General features: G+C 28.5%; 2 protein-coding genes across 4 annotated transcripts; both read left to right on the plus strand.

Annotated features, from left to right (window-relative positions):
- Positions 1-2,440: 2,440 nt before the first annotated feature.
- LOC112790259 (aldehyde dehydrogenase family 2 member C4) lies at positions 2,441-14,811 on the plus strand. Of its 3 annotated transcripts, none has more exons than XM_025832573.3 (9): positions 2,441-2,699; positions 3,179-3,321; positions 12,356-12,739; positions 13,200-13,289; positions 13,380-13,553; positions 13,824-13,961; positions 14,073-14,210; positions 14,287-14,348; positions 14,426-14,811. In XM_025832573.3, the coding sequence occupies exons 1-9, from the start codon at positions 2,603-2,605 to the stop codon at positions 14,697-14,699; spliced, it is 1,500 nt and encodes a 499-aa protein (XP_025688358.1). In that variant the 5' UTR covers positions 2,441-2,602; the 3' UTR covers positions 14,700-14,811. The 3 variants fall into 3 exon arrangements, with proteins under 3 accessions (XP_025688358.1, XP_025688359.1, XP_072088895.1); XM_025832574.3 differs by having other exon boundaries at positions 2,443-2,699; positions 3,168-3,321; XM_072232794.1 differs by having other exon boundaries at positions 2,455-2,699; positions 2,814-3,321.
- Positions 14,812-14,876: 65 nt separating this feature from the next.
- LOC112790258 (aldehyde dehydrogenase family 2 member C4) lies at positions 14,877-20,151 on the plus strand. Its single transcript, XM_025832572.3, has 8 exons — positions 14,877-15,365; positions 16,662-16,804; positions 17,911-18,291; positions 18,686-18,949; positions 19,019-19,156; positions 19,251-19,388; positions 19,480-19,541; positions 19,626-20,151. The coding sequence occupies exons 1-8, from the start codon at positions 15,269-15,271 to the stop codon at positions 19,900-19,902; spliced, it is 1,500 nt and encodes a 499-aa protein (XP_025688357.1). The 5' UTR covers positions 14,877-15,268; the 3' UTR covers positions 19,903-20,151.
- Positions 20,152-22,127: the final 1,976 nt, after the last annotated feature.

Raw genomic sequence — 22,127 nt, forward strand, 5'->3', positions numbered from 1 at the left:
TTGAAGCATTATGTTTATTTTAAGCTTTTTTTTTTTCTAAATAACATGATAATTTAGTTTGAACTAGGGTCGTCTAATTCTAATAGCACGAATGCAAGTTCTCCAAATCAGGACTATGTTTTCAGTGTTATATTAAAATCTTTTAAGATCAATTATATGGTACAGATGTTCGTTATTTAGTATATATAGAGTTGTTGATATTTTTTTTGTTCATAAACTAATTGACATGTATGGAGGGGATGTAAGATGAAAAGGCTGATCATCATGGCCAAAGTCAAGAGTAATTAAGTAACTTATGTTTGTGACTTTAACTCCGTTACCATTTATTAATGGATTAAACTTGATTATGACAGCAAAGTATTCAATTAAATTTATATTTGATTAAGTGTGTGAAAAATAATGTTAAAAATATTTTTTTGTATTTTTTTTAAAGGAGTAATATAGATAAAAAAAATTAAAAATATAGTTGACTAAATTGAAACTGACCATATTTTCATATAGAAATTTAATTAAAAATAAATTAAAATAATGCATAAAATTTTATATATGTGTATCTAAATGACATTGCTGTGCAGAGGGATTTTATTTAATTTCCTCATCTAATTGCTTCTTAGTTATTTTGTTATTTATATCCTGTTATTAATTAAAACAAATAAATGATATTGTTGTAATATTATAAAATTGAATAATCCTTATTAGAATAATTATTAGATTAAATTTGTTATTGTTAATTATATTTATTTTGCATTCAAATAAAATAAAACATGTGAAAAAAATTTAATTATTATATATTTGTGTATATTATATATATAAATATTTCATAAAGATAAATAATTAGTTACTATATATTTATGTATAAAATATATATGTTATTGTACTTAATTTTTTAATAAAATTGTTATCACTTGACTTAGTTCAGGAATACCAAATATGTATTATTATTTAGTGGCGATTTTTGTGTTTATGTAATATAATTGAAAATTATTTGACATACTTTTTTATATATCAAAATTAATATTAGTATAAAAGTTTATAACTTATATGAATTTAAGCCAATATATTATAGGTTTACGTGGAAGTTAAATTTTAACAAAATTTGATAGAAATAATCTTAATAATATGCGATGATAATTCAATCGTTGTATGTTCACAAGTTTTATGAAAATGCTTAAAAAATAATAATTATGTAGTGTAATTTCATTTTAGGATAACTGAGTAAAATTATTTTTCAAATGATTTATTTATGTATATTATTCTAAATAAAAAGTAAATTTTATAAGAAAGATATGTAGGATAATTTTGCTTAAGTTTAAACTTCATTATCCTAACTCCTTTTTTTAATTCAACTTCACAATGAAACTATATAATTTATATTTTTGTATATTTGTATACTTAAATTTATAAAAATATTTCTTAAAACATAATTATAATTTATTCAACTAATATTTTACATTATCACTACAACAAATACGGAGATATCTGTGATAAATTTTTAACAGTGTCGCCAACGGCAGCAATTCAGAGTGAATAGCTACAATCCCATCCCAAATCAGTCTACCAATGCTGAATCGCTATGATTCAGTGTCGAACTTACCAAGTCCACCGCTAACCCCAATCCATCTAGTGACGATTTTATCCAAATTCAATTCAGAATATCCAAAATAAAAAATTTGAGAAACCCACCAAAGGAGACTGCAGAACGCGCGAACCTCTTCCCTGCTCCACTATGCCCCACTTTGTCACCATGGAGTCGCATGGCTGTCGATCCACCATTCTCCCCCTGCGGTCAACCCTTCTTACAATTAGATCCGTCGACCCTTTCACGCACGAATCTTTGCCGCCATTCCCCTTCGATCACCAATACCAGTTACATCGCGCTTCCCTTATCAATCAAAAATAAATATATGTATAACGATTTTTTATTTGAATAAAATATTTTTTCACTTCACAATACTCATTTTATCTTAACATGTATTGTCGATACTATTTATTTTATTTTCATGTTTTTGGTAAATATTTTCTAAAAAATGAATAATATTAATAATTTAAAATTATTATTCATTCTAATTTTATTTAAATATTCTCCTAACAATTCAATACCATAATTTATATAAGAAAAATTAAATACAGATGTAATTAAATTCAATTTATAAAATTATATAATTACATATTTTTTATTTTTTATTTAAATGAAAAATTCATTGAAATATAATTTCAATAACACTTTAGAATTTATATATTTTGTAAGCATGAAGTCATAATTCATAAGAGACAGAAATAAAGTAAGTTCAAAAAATTTGATAAACATTATTATCATATCAATGATTTACTGAAATAAAGACGGTGGACAAAAAGGTGCTTCACAGCTTCACCGTTATCTAACAGTAGCCACACACACACAAAGAAAAATCTATATATATATCGCTGTCCAACTTGTTTTAAACTTTTAATAGCAATATATAGAGTAGAGTATAGTAGCTGGAGCTAGTTCCAATTTCACAAGACACAAGTCACAAGATATAGACATAGAATTACAATAGAAGAAGTGTCTTATTCCTCCATACAATCTCACCTGTTTGCTAATCCCACATACAAATTAAGGATGACTGAACTCGCTAATAATGGCCGTGACTGCTCTTCCGTCACCGTCAACTTCACCAAGCTATTCATTAATGGGCAGTTTCTTCATTCAGTTTCAGGTTAATCATTAATTCAATATTATGTATTCTATATATATATATTCTTTATATATTTAATTTATATATCTCTTTTTCTATATATTTTCCATTTATTTATTTGCCCTTTCATTGCAGGTTATTCTAGTTTAGTTTCCTAGTCTCTCATCTCTGTCCTCTAGGAGTAATTATATCAAATATCTTAACCAACAACTTAGCTCGAGTCAAAATTTTAGGTTGTCACTATTATTGTTTTTCATCATTACTTGACATACGTATCGACAAGAAAGGAAGGAAGTTCCAAAGCATAAAATTATTGGTGAATTTGATAGTTAATGCGTTAACAATTGAATCAAACATATCAAATTATCTAAAATTTTTTATTAATAATTTTATATAAAAACAATTACATAGGAATTTTAAATCTTTCGTCTGGTTATTACGTTGCGGCTTTTGTTGTTATTATGTTTAATTTGTATTGTTAAAAAATAGAAAATAAACAGGGAAGACATTTGAGACAATAGATCCAAGAACGGGAGAGGTGATAACAAGAATTAGCGAAGGAACCAAAGAAGACATAGATATTGCTGTTAAGGCTGCACGTCACGCATTTGACTTTGGTCCATGGCCTCGCATGCCTCCCTCTGTAAGTTTTTCTTTTTAATTTTTATTTTTCGGATATAGAGTGAAAGAATTTGAGAGTTTAATGAATAACGAAAAATGTTTGGGGAAAAAAATTCAGCCAAAAAAGTGTGTAAATAAATAAACAATTCAACTAAGAAGTCAACAATTATTAGCTAATTTCAATCAATAAACAGATAAATTTAAGTATCACACTTTTTTTTACAATGATTATTTTACTTTTTATTTCTCACAAAATTTTGGAAATTAAACTAGTGATTGAACTGTTTTAATTAATAATTACTAATTTATTAGTTTAAAAATTTAAACTGAATTATAATAGAGTAATATATATATATATATATATATATATATATATAAAGTTATAAATAAAAACAAAAAATATAAAAAAAATTTAAAGAATCAACTCTATATATAGCCAAATAATTAACTTTTTTTTTTCCTTCACATCTCTCCCTCCGTGCCACCTCTCCATCTGTGCTGCCTCTCTCTCCGCCCATCTCTTTCCGTGTAACCTCTCCCTCCATGTTTTTTTTTATTACTTTTGGAAGTTCTTGTATAATAATTTTTAGATTTTTTTTGTTACGTTTAAAATTTTTTTGGTTAGATTTTGAATTTTTTTTACAATAATTTTATAATATTTTTTTTATTATATTTTGAATTTTTTATATATTTTTATTTTTTTAGATTTTAAATATTTTTTAATTAATTTTAAATAATTTTTTTAATTTGTTTGCAGCTCAACTAATAATTAATTGATACTCCAATTGATTATTTTATTTTTTAACAAAAATAACCATTTTTTAAAAAACAAGTACAGGATAATTGATAGAATCTCAATATTTGTCAATTTAATTATTTCTTAATTTTAAGTTCTTTTTTTTTAAAAATATAGTTTATATCTTTTATTTTTAATATATATTTAATTTTTTTAATAAAAATATTTTGCTTGTTTTTTTGTCATCAAGTTATCCTTTTTTAGTATAAAAATTTTTAAAATGGTGGTCAATATTTTTATTTGAATTCACTTATTTTTCTTCTTTTTAACAGTATAATTTCACTCACAACAACTAATTGTCACTACCAACAATATTTCTCCTCCGCTGCTGTCAGCTACTGCCAGCGGACATCATCATGTCACCACCATCTTCATCCACTTTAAATTCTAAATCTTAATTAAATTCTAAATATTAAATTTTAAATTTTATATCCTAAATTTTGAATTTAAAGTCATGAACACTAAATTCTAAATCTTAAATTTTAAGCTTTAAATCATAATTCTACATTTTAAATCTTAAATTTTTTAATTTTAAATCTTAAATTCTATACTCGAAATTTATTTTATGTTATTTCATCTTCACAAGCTTTCCTTTTAATTTCATATGTTTTGTTTTTTTTTTAGTTTTAGATATGCCAACATCGTTTTTATTATCTAGTTATTTAATATTTTTCTTTATCAAAACTTTTACTTGCGCGTCACAAATCAAATTAGTTGACTGAATTAATGGTGATTCTTTAAACTTTTTCATATACAAATGACAACATAAAATTATAAATAAATGCCAACATCTTTTTTATTATCTAGTTATTTAATATTTCTCTTGATCAAAACTTTTATTTGTCCGTCCCATTAAATTTCAAGTGCCTAAACATGGACGTCTACTATGGTACGATTGACCCTGTTATTACTTGAGCAATTTCAAAAGTCAGATGTATTTGGCTGATACCTTAAATGCAAATTGGTACAAAGCATTTCCAACTACCTTAACTAAGGAGGCAATGAAGTGGTTCGATAGTTTTCCTCTAGGTTGGTCACCTGTTTCGACAACTTGGCGAGGAGTTTTCTCACTCGACTCTCCATCCAAAAGGACAAAGCCGAGCACGTCCTAAGCCTTTTGAGTATCAAACAAGAGGTCTCAAGGCTTACATGGAAAGGTTTAAGAAGGCATGTTTAGAAATTCAAAGCTTGCCCACCAAAGCAGCTATCGTGAGGCTCGTCAATGGCCTCAGAGAAAGTCCTTTTTCGCAATCCATATCAAAAAGTCATCTGACCATATTGTACAACGTTTAAGAACGATTTGAGAAATATATTAACATGGAGAAAACTACACAACTGAAAAAGCCTAGGTCAGGACCAAGCAGTCAATATCAGCCTCGAGAAAAAGAAAAAGAATCAAAGAAGAAAGAAAAATACAACTTAGAAAAATTTCGAAGATACCATTCCTATACTTTATTGCGAGTATCCTTAATTGACGTCTATAGATAAATATACCACATGAAAAAAATACCACCTCTTAAGGTCATAAGGAGCAAGAAGGGCAAAAATCAGTCGGAATATTGTGAATACCACAAAATTTACGATCATTCCACCAATGATTGCTACAATTTGAAAAACGTGATTGAAGAGTTGTCCCAAGAAAGGCAGTTGCATAAATAATTTGCTGAAAAATCAGATAAAACTAGTAAGAGGAAAAGAAAAGAAGAAGACAGAGGAAGGTGAGAGTGACCACAAAGGACCTGAAGAAAATATCCACACGATTGCTGGTGATTTTGTAGGGGAGAATAACAAAGTTCTCTTGCAAATGACATTTGAAGGAAGTTTACCAGGTCGAAAAAGTTGGGAAAATGCGTGAATTACCCACAATAGCTTTCACAAAGGAAGATACCCAAAGTATAGTATCCGGGCATGATGATCCAATTGTGATAACAATGATCTTAACCAATGCAAATCTTCATAGAACCCCTAGTAGATTAGGGAAGTTCATTCAATATTATGTTTAAACCAGCATTTGACAAGTTAGACTTGAAAATATAAGACTTGAATGCGTACCTAGGAATTCTCTTTAGTTTGGGAGAATCCCGTATCCAACCTTTAAGGTTCATATCCCTTTATACCACATTTGGCAAGAGATTGAAGATGAGAACCCTAAGCATCGACTACATCGTGGTAGATGTCGCATTAGCCTACAATGTCCTAATAGGTTGGTCAACCTTAAACCGACTTGCTATAGTGGTGTCAACTCTCATATTTGCATGAAATTTTCTATCTCGAGGGACTAAAAACTATAAAGCGAAATAAAAAATTGGCTAGAATATGCTACAATAAAAGTTTGAACCTACGTGGTGGTACAAAGGGAAAAGAGGTAAATTCGATAAAACTCAGGGTTATCTGAGCTCGTGAAAAATTGAGACCTCAGCTTGAAGGAAAAATTGGAGAGGTGCAAATTTTTAGAGAAAAAGTCAGAAAAACCACAAATGACAGAGCAAATCTGGATCAAAAGTTGAAATAAGATCTTAGCAAGCTCCTACAAGACAATTTTGACATCTTCGCCTAGAAAACCTCTGACATGCTGGTATCCACCTCGACCTCATGTGTTACAAGCTGATTGTATACCTAGAGTCACAACCTATACAATAGAGATGGCAAAAGCTCTACCCTGAAACAGCACAAGTCATGGAGAAACGGGTCTAAACACTTCTGGAAGCCAGATTCATAAAGAAAATAAAATATCCATTTATGATTAGCCAATGTTGTACTCGTGAAGAAGTAAAGTGGAAGGTGGAGAATGTGCATTGACTACACCAACCTTAAGAAGACTTGTCCAAAAGTCCCCTACCATTTACCTAGCATTGATGCCTTGGTAGATTCAACCTCATGTTACGAATTTCTTTCCTTCGTGGATTCCTACTTGGAATATAATCAAATCCTGATGTACAAGATCAACCAAGAGAAGACGTCTTTCATCACCCTTAGAGCCAACTCTTGTTATGTGGTTATGCCCTTTGGATTAAAAAATGATGGAGCTACATACTGGGGACTCATGAACAAAGTGTTCTCACCTCCCTTGGAAAAACTCATAGAAGTATACATGGATAACGTGCTTGTCAAGACCAACGAGGAGGTTAGTCTACTATCTGACCTATTAGAAGTGTTCCACACCATAAGGTAGCATGGGATGAGAGTAAATCCCACCAAATGTATTATTGTAGTAGAAGTCTGGAAGTTCCTCGAGTTCATGCTTATCCAAAGGAGTATGGAAGCTAATCTGGACAAATATAGGGATATAATTGAGATGCGAAGCTTGATATATTTGAAAGAAGTTTAACAACTAAATGGTAGGCTGGCAACCCTATGTAGATTCTTGGCAGGCTAATCCTTGAAGTCATTACTACTATTTTCAATCCTTATGAAAAGGGCATGACTACCAGTGGAATTCAAAAATTTTCTAAGGCGACCCCTGTATTAACCCAACCTGAAATAGGATAAAAGCATGTGATGTACTTATTTGTTACTGATAAAGTTGTAGTCTCAGCCCTTGTCTGAGAAGATGAGAAGGGAAAAAAGCCTATATACTTTACAAGAAAGGTGTTGTATGGGGTAGAATTGAACCATCAAAGGATAGAAAAATTCTCCTACGTCCTTGTTTTGGCCTCTAGGAGGTTACGACCTTAATTCTAAGCTGATACCATCAAAGTCTAAACTAATCAACCCATTAAGTATATTCTACAAAAATAGATATCGCAAGACGAATGCTATAGTGGGATGTAAAGTTATCAGAGTTTAACTTAAAGTATGAGGCTCGAACGACTATTAAGTCGCAGTACTTAGTCGACTTCTTGGCCGTACACTAGGAAACAACAAGGGAGATGTACCACTTGGAACTTGTACATAGATGGGTCAACAAACGAAGCCAATAGTGGGGATCTAATCATCCTTGAGAATGAAGAAAAAAAATCGTATAGAACTCCCATTAAAGGTGAATCAAATGAATTTGCCAGGTAGAAGGCTATATTATCATGTTTTGATTTTACTATTGAACATATTAAAGGTGAATCAAATGCATTGCCTGATTTCCTAACATGAGAATTTTTGCAAGGTAGAAATGAGCACACAACAAATAAGTAGTGAAAATCATGGTCAACCACTTGACCAACCAACGACGTCATTACCAGCTAATAATAAACAATTATCCATTAAACCTTTGATGATGTCATAGGCCGTTAAAAGCAAAAAATCATCTGCATCAACGAAAAGCATATATGAAGTACCTACAGCTAATAGATATGCATTATTACAACCATCTGGTCTTTTTAAAACCAAACCACTATCCGAAGAGCATCCTTATCATAAAAAATCTATGCCTATGAAAATAATGGCCTTAGAAAAGAATGGTTCAAAATTGACCGAAAAATCCTTTATAAAACAATATTCTCAAATACCTTCCATTATCCATTAGTGAGTATTTAAGAAATCCGAATTTTCTATGAGTTTATTCTAGTTGATACAGGATCAATTGGACTAATCCACAATAAAGACCAACCACCAAAGACGTAATATACTCCAAAATCAAAATTATTAAAGTAATAATTCTGTCAGAATAGAAAAAATTTCCCTTTCACCGCAAAAATTTTACCAAAAAATTTGAGTTTCAAAATTATTCCTATTATGATTATATAAATGCTTGGTGGTTTACCATGCACCTATATCTAAATCCACATTCATGGTTCATATGGTTTCACAAGAAAATTTTTCTACAGTTTCCTAAATGGTTCAAGGTATGGATCCAAGAATTCGGACCGATAGAAGCCATTTTTTTAAAGGAGGCTAGTCTGGCCTACGAATATTTTAAAAATAAAACCTCACTTTTAGACGGCTACAAAATGATTTTTTTTCATATCCACTAAGGGAATATGCAGGATAATGACATAAGAATATGACTCAATAAGATATGAAGACACTCCTAGTGTGTAATATTTAATTTGAAACGTAAAAATAAAATGGTGGAATGAATTTGATCTCAACCTAATCAGTAAAAAGGTCATTGATAACTGGATGACCATGTCTCAGAAAAGATCAGATCCTCCGAACCATAGTTTAGGGTTTGATAAAATATCATACGAAAAAGAGACTCATTTTCTAGCACGCAAAAAAACAGACGATGGCTACCCATGTAGCGACTACCTCAGAAGAAGAAATGCAAAATTATTTTAAAGCAATAAAATCAGTCCTATTAAAGGAAGATGAAGAAGTTCAGTACAACCCATGACTATACATATTAGATACTAAAGACCCATTTGAACGTTAAAAAAAAAAATACTGAATCAAAAAATAAGACATATATTAAACCATAAAAAGAAGAGGTATGAAAGAAATTCCAAAATCAAGGAGACATCATATGCTGAAGACAACAACCTCTACCAGCAGAATACTAGTAGAATATTAACAGAATTATAAGATCAACTAACTACCAACTTTTCAAAATTATAACAGAATTAAAAATAGAAGCTATTAAATTAAAACAGAATTCCTGAATCAATCTACAGAAAAAACAAGAAGATTTGTAAAAATTAGAAATAAAATTGTAAAATAATTATCATAATAAAGGGGATAGTCCCCTATAAATAGGGAGGGGGAGAAGGTGTTGAAGCATCCGCTTTTACACACACAATCTCTTATACGCTGTAATATCTAAAGTTTTTGTTGCTGTCTTTATATTTTCAGTAATCATCTTTGTATTTTCCTCAAGCTTCTGTAATACAATATAAATCCGTATTTCGTTCATATTGCGAGTATTATTAGATAATAATTATCCTTATTAGTTCATTAGATATTACTCTATTGTTGATTATTTTTAGCTTTCTCTTGTACTCTTGAAATTTTATAATTATTTAATAAAAAATAAAATCAATTTATACTTCTTTGAGTGGTTTAGTAAGTATTTTTAAGATTTTAAAAAAGAATTTTGTTTTTTAACAAAAATACTGTTTAAAAAACTAGGACAAGATAATTGATAGAATCTCAGAATTTATCAATTTAATTATTTCTTAATTTTTAAGTTCTTTTTCTTCTTAAAAAACAAATATAATTTATATCTTTTATTTTTAATATATATTTAATTTTTTTAATAAAAATATTTTGTTTTTTTTTCGTCATCAAGTTATCTTTTTTTGGGATAAAATTTTTTAAAATGGTGGTCAACATTTTTATTTGAATTCACTTATTTTTCTTCTTTTTAATATTACAATTTCACTCACAACAACTAACTGTCACCATCAACAATACTACCTCTCCGCTACTGCCAGCCACTGCTAGTGAATATCATCATGTTACCATCTTCATTCATTCTAGATTCTAAATTTTAATTAAATTCTAAATATTAAATTTTAAATTTTATATCCTAAATTTTGAACTTAAAATCATGAACACTAAATTTTAAATCTTAAATTTTTTAATCCTAAATCTTTAATTCTATATCCAAAATTTATTTTATGTTATTTCACCTTCACATGCTTTTTTTTTTTATTTCAAATGTTTTGTTTTTTTTTTAGTTTTAGTTATTTTTTGTGTTAATTTCTTTCTTTTGTTGGCAAATTTTTAAATTAGTTGACTGAATTAATGGTGATTTTCTAAACTTTTTCATATACAAATGACAACATAAAATTATAAATAAATGCCAACATTTTTTTTATTAGAGAAAATATCACTCTCCTCTCCTACAAGATACTAAAGTCTAAAATAACACTCCTCTCTTCTCTATTTATAAAATGTATATTCTCCTCCCTTATTACTTTTAAAAAACCTCCTCTTTAATTTATTTTAATTTTTCTGTGTTAATTAATGTTAACTTTATCCAATTTTTAAGAAAAAATAAATTATTTTTTATAAAAATATTCTTTAGTAAAAATTTTATTTTTTTATTAAATTTTGCTTGCAAAAATATTTTTTAATAAATTAATTTTTATTGATTAAATTGTATTTTTATCAAAATATTTTTTAAAAAATTTAATAATTAAGTTATTTTTTTCTAAGATACCCTTCAATAATTTTACCAAAATTTTCGTTAACAATTTTTTATATTTTACTATTAATTTTTCGATATCAATATATATTATTTTAACATTAAATAAAAAATCTTAGTAAAATTATTTTTCAATATAAATAATTAAATATATATTAATTGTTATACATATTAACAATTATAAGATTTTTTATTTAATATTAAAATAATATATATTGATATCGAAAAATTAATAGTAAAATATAAAAATATTGTTGACGAAAATTTTGGTAAAATTACAATTTAATAGTTAAAAAATTATTAAAAGATATCTTAGAAAAAATAATTTAATTATTAACTTTTATAAAAAATATTTTGGTAAAAACTACAATTTAATGAATAAAAAAATAATTTATTAAAGAGTATTTTGTTAAGCAAAATTTAGTGATAAAAAATAAATTTTTTTAAAAGGTATTTTTGTAAAAAATAATTTATTTTTTTTCAAAAATAGATAAAATTAACATTAGTTAACACAAAAAAATTTAAAATGGATTAAAGATAAAGTTTTTTAAAAGTTATAAGGGAAGGGAAGGAGAATATACATTTTATAAATAGAGAAAAGAGAAATGTCATTTTAACATCTTACAGAAAAAAATAGTGGTATTTTCTCTTTTTATTATCTAATTATTTAATATTTCTCTTGATCAAAACTTTTACTTGCCTGTCACAAAATCAAATTAGTCATACACTAATATACCATTAAATATGGATTGGCAATTAACTCTTATATTGATTTTTATTTTAAATATTTTTAATTCCTGATTTATGAAATTAAACGCAATTTGATTTTGAAAAATCAGCCTCCGTCTCCTAAGCAACTATAACTGATAATAATCATAACTTATGATAATTTTCCTCATTAATTTTTTCATATTTACCTTGAATCATTTTATCTTACTCCAGGTGAGTTTGGATTGACCCTTTTTTTTTTACAAATACTTATTATTTTAATCTTTTATAAAAACATCTGTTTTATCAGACAAAATATAATTTGGTGTTTTAAAAAAGCAACATATTGCATGTTTAAAATGAAAAGAGACACTTAATATGAGACGGATCGAGGGAGTATAACTTTACTTGTCACATAAACTCAATCATGATCGGTACTGCATGCAGATGCAGTAACATAAATTTCCCTGGATGTGTTACTTTGAATCCACATGAATGTTTCAAGCATATATATATGTATGTGGTGATCAGGAGAGAGCAAAGATTTTGATGAAATGGGCAGAACTAATTGACGAAAACGTGGAAGAACTCGCGGCACTAGATACCATTGATGCTGGAAAATTGTATCATATGTGCAAGGCTGTGGACATTCCTACAGCATCAAACACTCTACGCTACTATGCTGGTGCTGCTGACAAAATCCATGGAGAGGTGTTAAAGATGTCTGGGCAGTTCCATGCATACACATTGATGGAACCAATTGGTGTTGTTGGACACATCATTCCATGGAATTTCCCAACCACCATGTTCTTCCTTAAAGTTAGCCCTTCCTTGGCTGCAGGCTGCACCATGGTCCTCAAGCCTGCAGAGCAGACACCACTCTCTGCTCTGTTTTATGCTCATCTAGCCAAACTGGTACCTACCATTATTATTCTACACATTATTTTCAGAGTCCAGGCAGCCAGGCATAATTAGATTTTTGAGGATTTCGACCTTAGACTAATTAGTATCTAAAGGAAAAAAAAACTAACTAGATCCTCTATAATAGTAAATAGAGAGCAGTTGATAGTATTGTCCCATGCTCATGTCGTAGCAACAAGACATATTATGTAGATAACAAAACACATGGGCAACTCTATTTCGTTTTGAATTATCCATAAACAGAAGGACATAACATGTCCATTGTTTACTATTATGGAGGATCTAATTAGTATTTTTCTTCTTCAAAACTTAAGTAGTATGAGGTCGAAATTCTCATGAATCTAATTGTCATTTTACTCTGTTTTTTATTATTATTATTAAAACTACTAGCTAGAGCTAACATCCTTTTTCATATTCATTTGTCTAATTGTTACCATAATTTCCAATTCTGAAGGCTGGAGTTCCGGATGGAGTGCTTAATGTAGTTCCCGGATTCGGCCCAACTGCTGGTGCTGCAATAAGCTCACACATGGACATTGATAAAGTAATTACTAGTTTAGTTACATGTTACACATTATTTGCAATGTTTTGAGTATGTAACATTTAATGAATAAATAAATATACATATTTTCAGGTTAGCTTCACAGGTTCAACAGAAGTAGGGCGTGAAATAATGCAAGCTGCAGCAAAGAGCAACTTGAAACAAGTGTCACTTGAATTAGGAGGAAAATCACCTCTCATTATCTTTGATGATGCTGATATTGACAAAGCTGCTGACCTTGCTCTCTTGGGCATCCTATTTAACAAGGTCAACAACATACATTTGCTTTCAATTAAGAATTACAAAAATGTTATGCGAATACTAAAAATCAGTGATCAAATTAGTTATTATAGAGTTGTGTATAAATATACGTGTAATTTTTATTTTTTTATATATATATTTTATATTTCAATGTATATTTTATATTATGATTCATTTTAATAGTTGATTTTGATGTATACTTAGCATAGTCATAAGAATTATATCTCTGCCTATAATTCTTTTATCTGTTTCTTACCGCGTGTCACACACCATCAGGGAGAAGTCTGTGTTGCAAGTTCGCGTGTGTTTGTTCAGGAAGGTATCTACAATGAATTTGAAAAGAAGCTAGTAGAGAAGGCAAAAGCATGGGTTGTTGGGGATCCTTTTGACCCTAAATCTCAGCAAGGACCTCAGGTAATTAATTAGTTAGTTAAGACTTGCGATCAATATATACACATTGACACACTAACTCATTATGATTCTTAATTCTCTGGTGGCTAATTATTTTCGATATAATTAATGTAGGTTGACAAGAACCAATTTGAAAAAGTCCTTTCCTACATTGAACATGGAAAGAGACAAGGTGCTACCCTGTTGACTGGGGGTAAAACACTGGGCAACAAGGGCTATTACATTCAACCAACAATTTTTTCTGATGTGAAGGTGAGTAATTCTAAGTCATCAAGAGTTTAAATTAGGTAGATAATTAATTATTTTAACAACTGTGCCGTTTAATTAGGAGGATATGCTTATAGCACAAGATGAAATATTTGGCCCTGTGATGGCACTCAAGAAGTTCAAGTAAGTGAGATAGATAATTCTATCGTTATCATTAAGGAAAAAGTGCAATAAGTATATTTGATGATCTGAAAAAACAGGACGATTGAGGAAGCAATTAAGAGTGCAAACAACACAAGATATGGGTTAGCAGCGGGGATAGTGACAAAGAACATAGACACAGCAAACACAATGTCACGGTCCATTCGTGCAGGGACTATTTGGATCAATTGCTACTTTGCGTTTGGGGATGATGTTCCTTTTGGAGGGTATAAGATGAGTGGATTTGGAAAAGATTCCGGATTGGATGCACTTCACAAATACCTACAAGTTAAATCTGTTGTCACACCTATTTACGATTCTCCTTGGCTTTGAATATGACATAAACTATATATAAATTCTCCTCCTGCATTTATATTATGTTTAATAAGGCAGGAGGATCACATTAGTAGGTAATCAATAATTCAATATGTTATTTCCTGCTTTCCGAGTTTGCGTATCGCACGGCAATTCTCTTCGTATAAAATATAGTTTCATAAAGTGCCTTTAATCAGATATGTTGTGATATGCTATGAATCCAAAATGATAAAGCGATTCAGAACCCTCTCGCGGGAAACATGTCAGATTACTAAAATCCCATCATATACATTATTAACAGTCTTTTCAACCAAACCACAAATTCATGATTAGTCAATAATAGTTTAAATTTGATAAAAGAAATAAATGAAATAAAGTAGTAGGTGAAAATCGAGAATCGCGCATTATTATATAAAGCTTTAATTTCCAAAATTCCATCCACAAGCAAGCAATAATTGATAAGACCTCTTGTTTCCATCGTACATAACCCCTCAAAACGATCCTATATTCTTTTTCTTTCTTTGCTTCCAATAATTAAGGAAAACACTCACGCGCGCGCACACAGGGGGCGAGTCCTTACAGTAGAGATGGTTGATAATGGTGTCTCTGATTCCTTATTCAAGATGCCCACTATCAAGTTTACTAAGCTCTTCATCAATGGACAGTTTGTTGATTCCATATCAGGTTCCATCTCTATTTTTCTTCCTTTTTATTGATCCTTCATTTCATTTTACTACCAGCTTTGTTCCTTTTTCCTTTTTTTTTTTGTTTTCAATTTTATCCCTTTTTTCTTTAATTTTTTCTTTTTTTGTTTTTATAAAAAATAAAGAGACTCGAACTCGTCACTTTTTAAGTGAATATGAGAATACTATATCATTTGAGAGATAACTCATTGCTTTCTTCGATCTTTTCACTTCTTGTATTTCATCCGATGTATATACATCTTTATGCTTCATTCCTTTAAAAAATAAAAAAAAAGATAAAGTATTATATGTACCTCAGTTTTAGGAGGTGGCTTCCAAATTAATGATACTTTATTTAATGGGAGTCACTCAGACGCTTAGAACGTCTTTTTCTAAAGACGTTTTTTAATAATTAAAATTTAACTTATATAATCAATCAAACTGTACTATTTTGTCAAAATTAGACCAAACAAATCAATTTGACTGAAAAATCGATAAATCAAATCTTGAACCGATCTAAATTAATTTATTTTTTTATAAAAAATGATTATAATATTCTTATTATAAAAAATTACTAAAATATTTTTTATTATATATATATTAATTTTGAAAATCTTAAATTCTAATTCTATGATGCCATAAAGAGAAGAGAAAGGTTAGAATTTAGAATTTTAAAATATATAGTAGAAATATTTTAAGTTATTTTCTATAATAAGAGTATTATAGTTATTTTTATAAAAAATATTAATTTAAATCGACTCAAGATTTGGTTTATCGATTTTTTGGTCAAATCGATTTATTTTATCTAATTTTGACAAAAATAACACAATTTGATCGATTATATAGGTTGAATATTAATTATTAAAAAAATATTTTTTAAAAAAAATGTTTTAAACATCTTTACGTGAATGACTCCCTTATTTAATTGCACCAACATATTATTTTTTCTAATTTTTTTCTCCTCTCTATAATATAATATATTTATATAAAGCACACAATATATAATCAACTTGTGTATTAAATTAATAGTAAAGAATTTAAATGACATATTTAAAGATAATCAAAATTTAGCTAGACTTCATTGTCATAAGTAATACAAAATAGATTTAATATTGTGTTAAATAAAGTAGAATTTATGTACAGATGTTTTTATATAAAATTATTAATTAAACATTATTATATAATAATTTAATAAAATATATTAAATCATCTAATATTTTTTAACTAATAATTCTATATGAAAATAGTTCTTTACCTTTAAATAATAATTTTGTATTTTGCTATACAAAACAAACAGGGAAGACATTTGAGACAATAGATCCGAGAACAGGAGAGGTAATAGTGAAGATCAGTGAGGGAACCAAAGAAGACATTGATGCTGCTGTTGCAGTGGCGCGTGAGGCATTTGACACAGGTCCATGGCCCCGCATGACCGGAATTGTACGGACCTTTTTATCCCTCTTCTGTTATTTCTTCTAGAACTAGTGAACTACTACTGTATAGAGAACCAACACGTAATTGTAAATTCGGGTGGTTAACAAAATTTGTTATTTTTTATTAATATTTAACTAATAAATATATTTTTATTTTAAATTTTAAAAATAAATATTAATTTAAAGTTTTAATTAATATTAATAAAAAATATTAGTGTCTAATATTTTTGAATCAAAAATTTAAAATTTAATTTTTATATATTATATATAAAATAATTTTTTTATATTAATTATCTGAATATTCATTAAAAAACGTACTTGATTATTGTAGAAATGTGTAAACATTAAGTTTGCTACAATTATGGCTGGAAGTGAGTCGAGTTGAGTCGAACTAGACCAAATTCAAGTTCAGCTCACGACTCATTAACAATCGAACCTATTTCGTAAGCTCAAATTCGACTCAACGAAAGCTCACGAATTGGTTCAAATAATAGAAACATAATCTATAATTCTATATTAATAAATTATAATTTATATATATTAAAAATATTAGTAAAATAAATTTAATATATTATTTATCTATTAATTATAAATTTTTTATTTATATCCTACATCAAAATAATTATAAAAGTTTAAATAATTAAGAACATTAATATATATACAAAATTATATATTACTATTTTATATGTATATATATTAAATTATTAATATGCATATCTTATATGTTTTTAATTTATAATTTTAATATTATATATAATTAAATCAGCTTATAAATTAATGAATTAAGTTTATCTAAGTTTAAATTTGACTTATTTAATTTATGAGTTTAAATCCAAACTCAAATTCAACACACTAGCTCACAGTTCAACTAAATAAACTATTAATGAATCAAACTTAAATTGCCTCGTAAGCGAACTTTGACGCACTTCCAGCCCCTACCACAATTATATAACATCTATTCACAACGTCAGATCAACGTTTTTTCTATATTTTGCCAACCTGGCCACTTTACTTTTGGAGAAAAGCAACTACGCGATTATTAAGAGAGTAAATGAATAAAATATAAGCATAGGTTTGGGTGTTAATGGTATTGGCTGGTGTGGTAATGAACAGGAAAGAGCAAAAATTATGGTGAAATGGGCAGAGCTTATTGAAGAAAATGGAGAAGAATTAGCGGCATTGGACACCATTGAAGCTGGGTTGCTATACCAATTCACCAAGTTTGAGATTCCCGCAGCAGCGGATATGTTGCGGTACTATGCTGGTGCTGCTGACAAGATTCATGGGAAGGTATTGAAGAGCTCTGGACAGTTCCATGCATACACATTAATGGAACCAATTGGTGTTGTTGGACACATCATCCCTTGGAATGTTCCTCTTATGATGTTCTTCACCAAGGTTGCACCTTCCATTGCTGCTGGCTGCACCATGGTCCTCAAACCCGCTGAACAGACCCCTCTCTCTGCTTTATTTGTTGCTCATCTAGCTAAGCTGGCATGTCTATATTAATTAATTCATTCATTTTCTTAACTAATTTATTCTTGAGTATATATTCAAATAAGTTCTTAAAAAAATTTATATTTAATGTTTTTGTCATAAGAAAATTTTATTATATTGAGATTTTTAATTTTATATAAGTAAGATATACAAGTCTTTACGTTATATTTTCGATAACTTATCAATATGAAAACGATAAATATGACTAAGATAATGATTTATGTATTTTATTTTTATAAAATTTAGTAACTTGAATATAATAAAAAAAATTTGTGAATGAAAACGTCCTACGACGCTAAATTTCTTAGGACCTATTTGAAAATATACTCTTTATTTTTTGTAAGAGGATAACATAAATAATTATATTATTTCTGCTTTGAATAAATTCAAGGCTGGAGTTCCTGATGGAGTGCTTAATGTAGTACCCGGATTCGGTCCGACTGCTGGTGCTGCAGTAAGCTCACACATGGAGATTGATAAGGTTAGCTTTACCGGTTCAGTTGAAACAGGGCGTGAAGTGATGCATGCGGCAGCTAGTAGCAATTTGAAGGCGGTTTCACTTGAATTAGGTGGCAAGTCTCCCCTCATTATTTTTTATGATGCAGATCTTGACAAAGCCGCTGACCTTGCATTCTTCGGCATGTTCTTCAACAAGGCATGTGGAATTGTGCTGTGCTTGCTTTCATTACATCCAATAAACAAGCTAACATTTTTGTAATTTCAGGGAGAAATATGTGCTGCTGGTTCTCGTGTGTACGTTCAGGAAGGGATCTATGATGAGCTTGAGAAGAAGTTGGTGGAGAAGGCAAAAGCTTGCGTTGTTGGAGATCCTTTTGATCCTAAAACCAACCAAGGACCTCAGGTATATATATATATATATATATATGTAATTATTAATTTAGTTTAATTTGTTGGCTGGATGGTCTAATATATAACATAAAAAAATTGAATTGCAGGCTGACAAGAACCAATTTGATAAAATTCTTTCCTACATTGAGCATGGAAAGAAAGAAGGAGCTACTCTTTTGACCGGGGGTAAATCCATCGGCACCAAGGGCTACTTCATTGAACCTACAATTTTCTCTCATGTAAAGGTAAATTCCAACTTTCCAACTCCACAATGTATCAAATTGGATAATTAGATAATAAATCATCACCATGCAATATTTTGTTTTTATTCATTAGGAGGAGATGCGTATAACTCAGGATGAAATATTTGGCCCCGTGATGACGTTAATGAAGTTTAAGTAAGCTAAATCAATCACTTCAATATGTTATTTAGGTAATTATGATTGATGAGTTAATTATATATGAGAATGTGCATTCAACAGGACAATTGAGGAAGCCATTAAGAGGGGAAACAATACAAGATACGGGTTAGCAGCGGGGATAGTGACAAAGAACATAGACACAGCAAACACAATGTCAAGGTCCATTCGCGCAGGCATTGTTTGGATCAATTGCTATTCCATTCTTGAGAGTGACATTCCTTTTGGAGGGTACAAGATGAGTGGATTTGGTGGAAAAGATCTCGGTTTGAATGCACTTCACAAGTACTTGCAACTTAAATCTGTTGTAACTCCCATTTACAATTCTCCCTGGCATTGAATATTATATGTAACGTAATGTATCCCACTCCCTCCCATTTACACTTTAAATATCTCTCCATCATCTAGTTAATAAAAATGGGAGGTTGCATGCGGTCAATTTTCCATGTCTATGCAAGCACACTCTTGATTCTTATATATGTATTCTATATTTAGGGTACTCTTCTATTTATTATCATTATTCCCCCTTTATATTTGTTAGATGAACTCAAAGTAACGGAGAAATGAGATGATTCTGTTATTGATTTCACTGATTGTGCTATATATTCATGTTATGAATGTCACTAACTAACTCTGATACATCTAGCTACTATCTAACTAACTAATTAACTAATTCGATAACTTAAGTAATTGATCATGCTTGTTTTTATTAATTAATTAAGAGAAACTCTAGGGACCAATTTTAGCATAAGCCAACACAATTTACTCTTTTTTGTATCTACTTTTAAAATTCCAAAAAATAGAAATAGTCCAAGGAACTGTCGGAGAGGACATTGAAGGAGAGATCAGATGAGAGAGTTAGAGAAAGAGTGAGAGACGAGAGGGTGTGAGAGAGAGTGTAGTTCGAAATGGGAGGAAGAGGATTCACACTTTGAATTTAGGACACGTTCACTATTGAATTTACCGGCGGATAAATTCGACGGTAAAAAGTTTCATGTATACTCTAAAACACAACGTTTTGCTAACTAAAATTACCGTCGAATAAATTTGATAGTAAATTTGATGGTAAAATATGTGCCAATTTTTTGTTTTTTCTTCCACTTATTACCGGTAGAATTTACTGTCGAAAAACAGAACCCACTAATAACATTTTTATCCGATGAATTAATGATCAAATTTACCGATAAATCTATCGCTAATATTTGATGCTAAATTTAACGGTATTCAGTATTTTTCTTTTAATAGATGATAATGATAATGATGATGAAGGAGAAGGAAAAATAAAAAGAAAGAAGAAATAAAATCAAGAAGAAAGAAAAAATTAAAAGAATGAAGAGGATGAAAAAAAAGAAAGAAAAAAAAAAGAAAAAGAACAAAAAAAATGTACATATATTATAATTTAGTTGGACTTAGTTACATAAAATATTTAATTGTCTAAAATTATTATTCATTTATTATTTGATATGACTGTAAATTTATTTATTTTCAAATTAAAATTTTAAAATTAATTATAATAAACAGATTCTCTAACTAGTAACTAACTACCACTAAATTAAGAAAAAAACTCTTTCTATCATTTATATGAAATATAATTTTATCTAATATGTGAAACAATGAATATAATATATTATAAGAATTTTTTAATATTTTTACCTAACAAATAAATAGATTAATTCAGAGATTTAAAATTAATTTTAGATGAAGATTGCATTACCACTTGATATTATTTTATTAACTGAAGTACAATTTCATGTGACGCTTTGAATCACATAAGAAATCATGAGTTTCATATTAAGAGTCGTTTTACATACATATAAATCACTAGCAATATAATAAAACTTATTAAAAATCATTCAATTATTGTCGGATGATTTACGTTATGAAAAATGATTATTAATTGAGAATCATAATTTATTTTTCTAATTATACAAAGTTTTAAATAATTTTTTAAAAATATTTTATCAGTTTTATGCTTTCAAAAAATAATATATATTTAAATTTTTAAAATTGTTATGTACATATAAAAAATCATTCACTAAATTAATTTATATATATATATATTATTTAATTTTTTAATGTATATTTATATATTTTAATATATATTTTATATCGATATAATTATTTAATGGTTAATTTTTTATATACATATATTATAGTTATTAAATTTTTTACTCATTTAAGTATTAAAAAAGTAATTAGAGAATGATTTAGCTAGGACTCCTAATATTACTCTTATGTTTTAATGTTTTTAAACTGGTGGCTTTGTGTCTAAAGTAATGCTAGAGGATCAGCAGAATTTATTGGTTTTGTTCAACAGTTAGTTAATAATGTTTAAGAATATAGACTGAAAATGTGTTATTAGATTTAAACTAAAAGAATTGAACTTATGACTAAGGTTATTTTTGGTTCGAAGGAAAGAAATAAAAAAATAAAAAGCAAAGAAAAAAAAGAAAGAAATTTAGTAAATTTTTATTTTTTTTAGATGTGTTTGAATAGAAAAAAAATAAGAACGAAAAAATATTATAAAAAGATAATTTTACACTTGTATTATAAAATATATTAAAA

The sequence above is a fragment of the Arachis hypogaea genome, chromosome 3, assembly GCF_003086295.3.
Source record: "Arachis hypogaea cultivar Tifrunner chromosome 3, arahy.Tifrunner.gnm2.J5K5, whole genome shotgun sequence".
In the NCBI taxonomy this organism is placed as follows: Eukaryota; Viridiplantae; Streptophyta; class Magnoliopsida; order Fabales; family Fabaceae; genus Arachis; species Arachis hypogaea.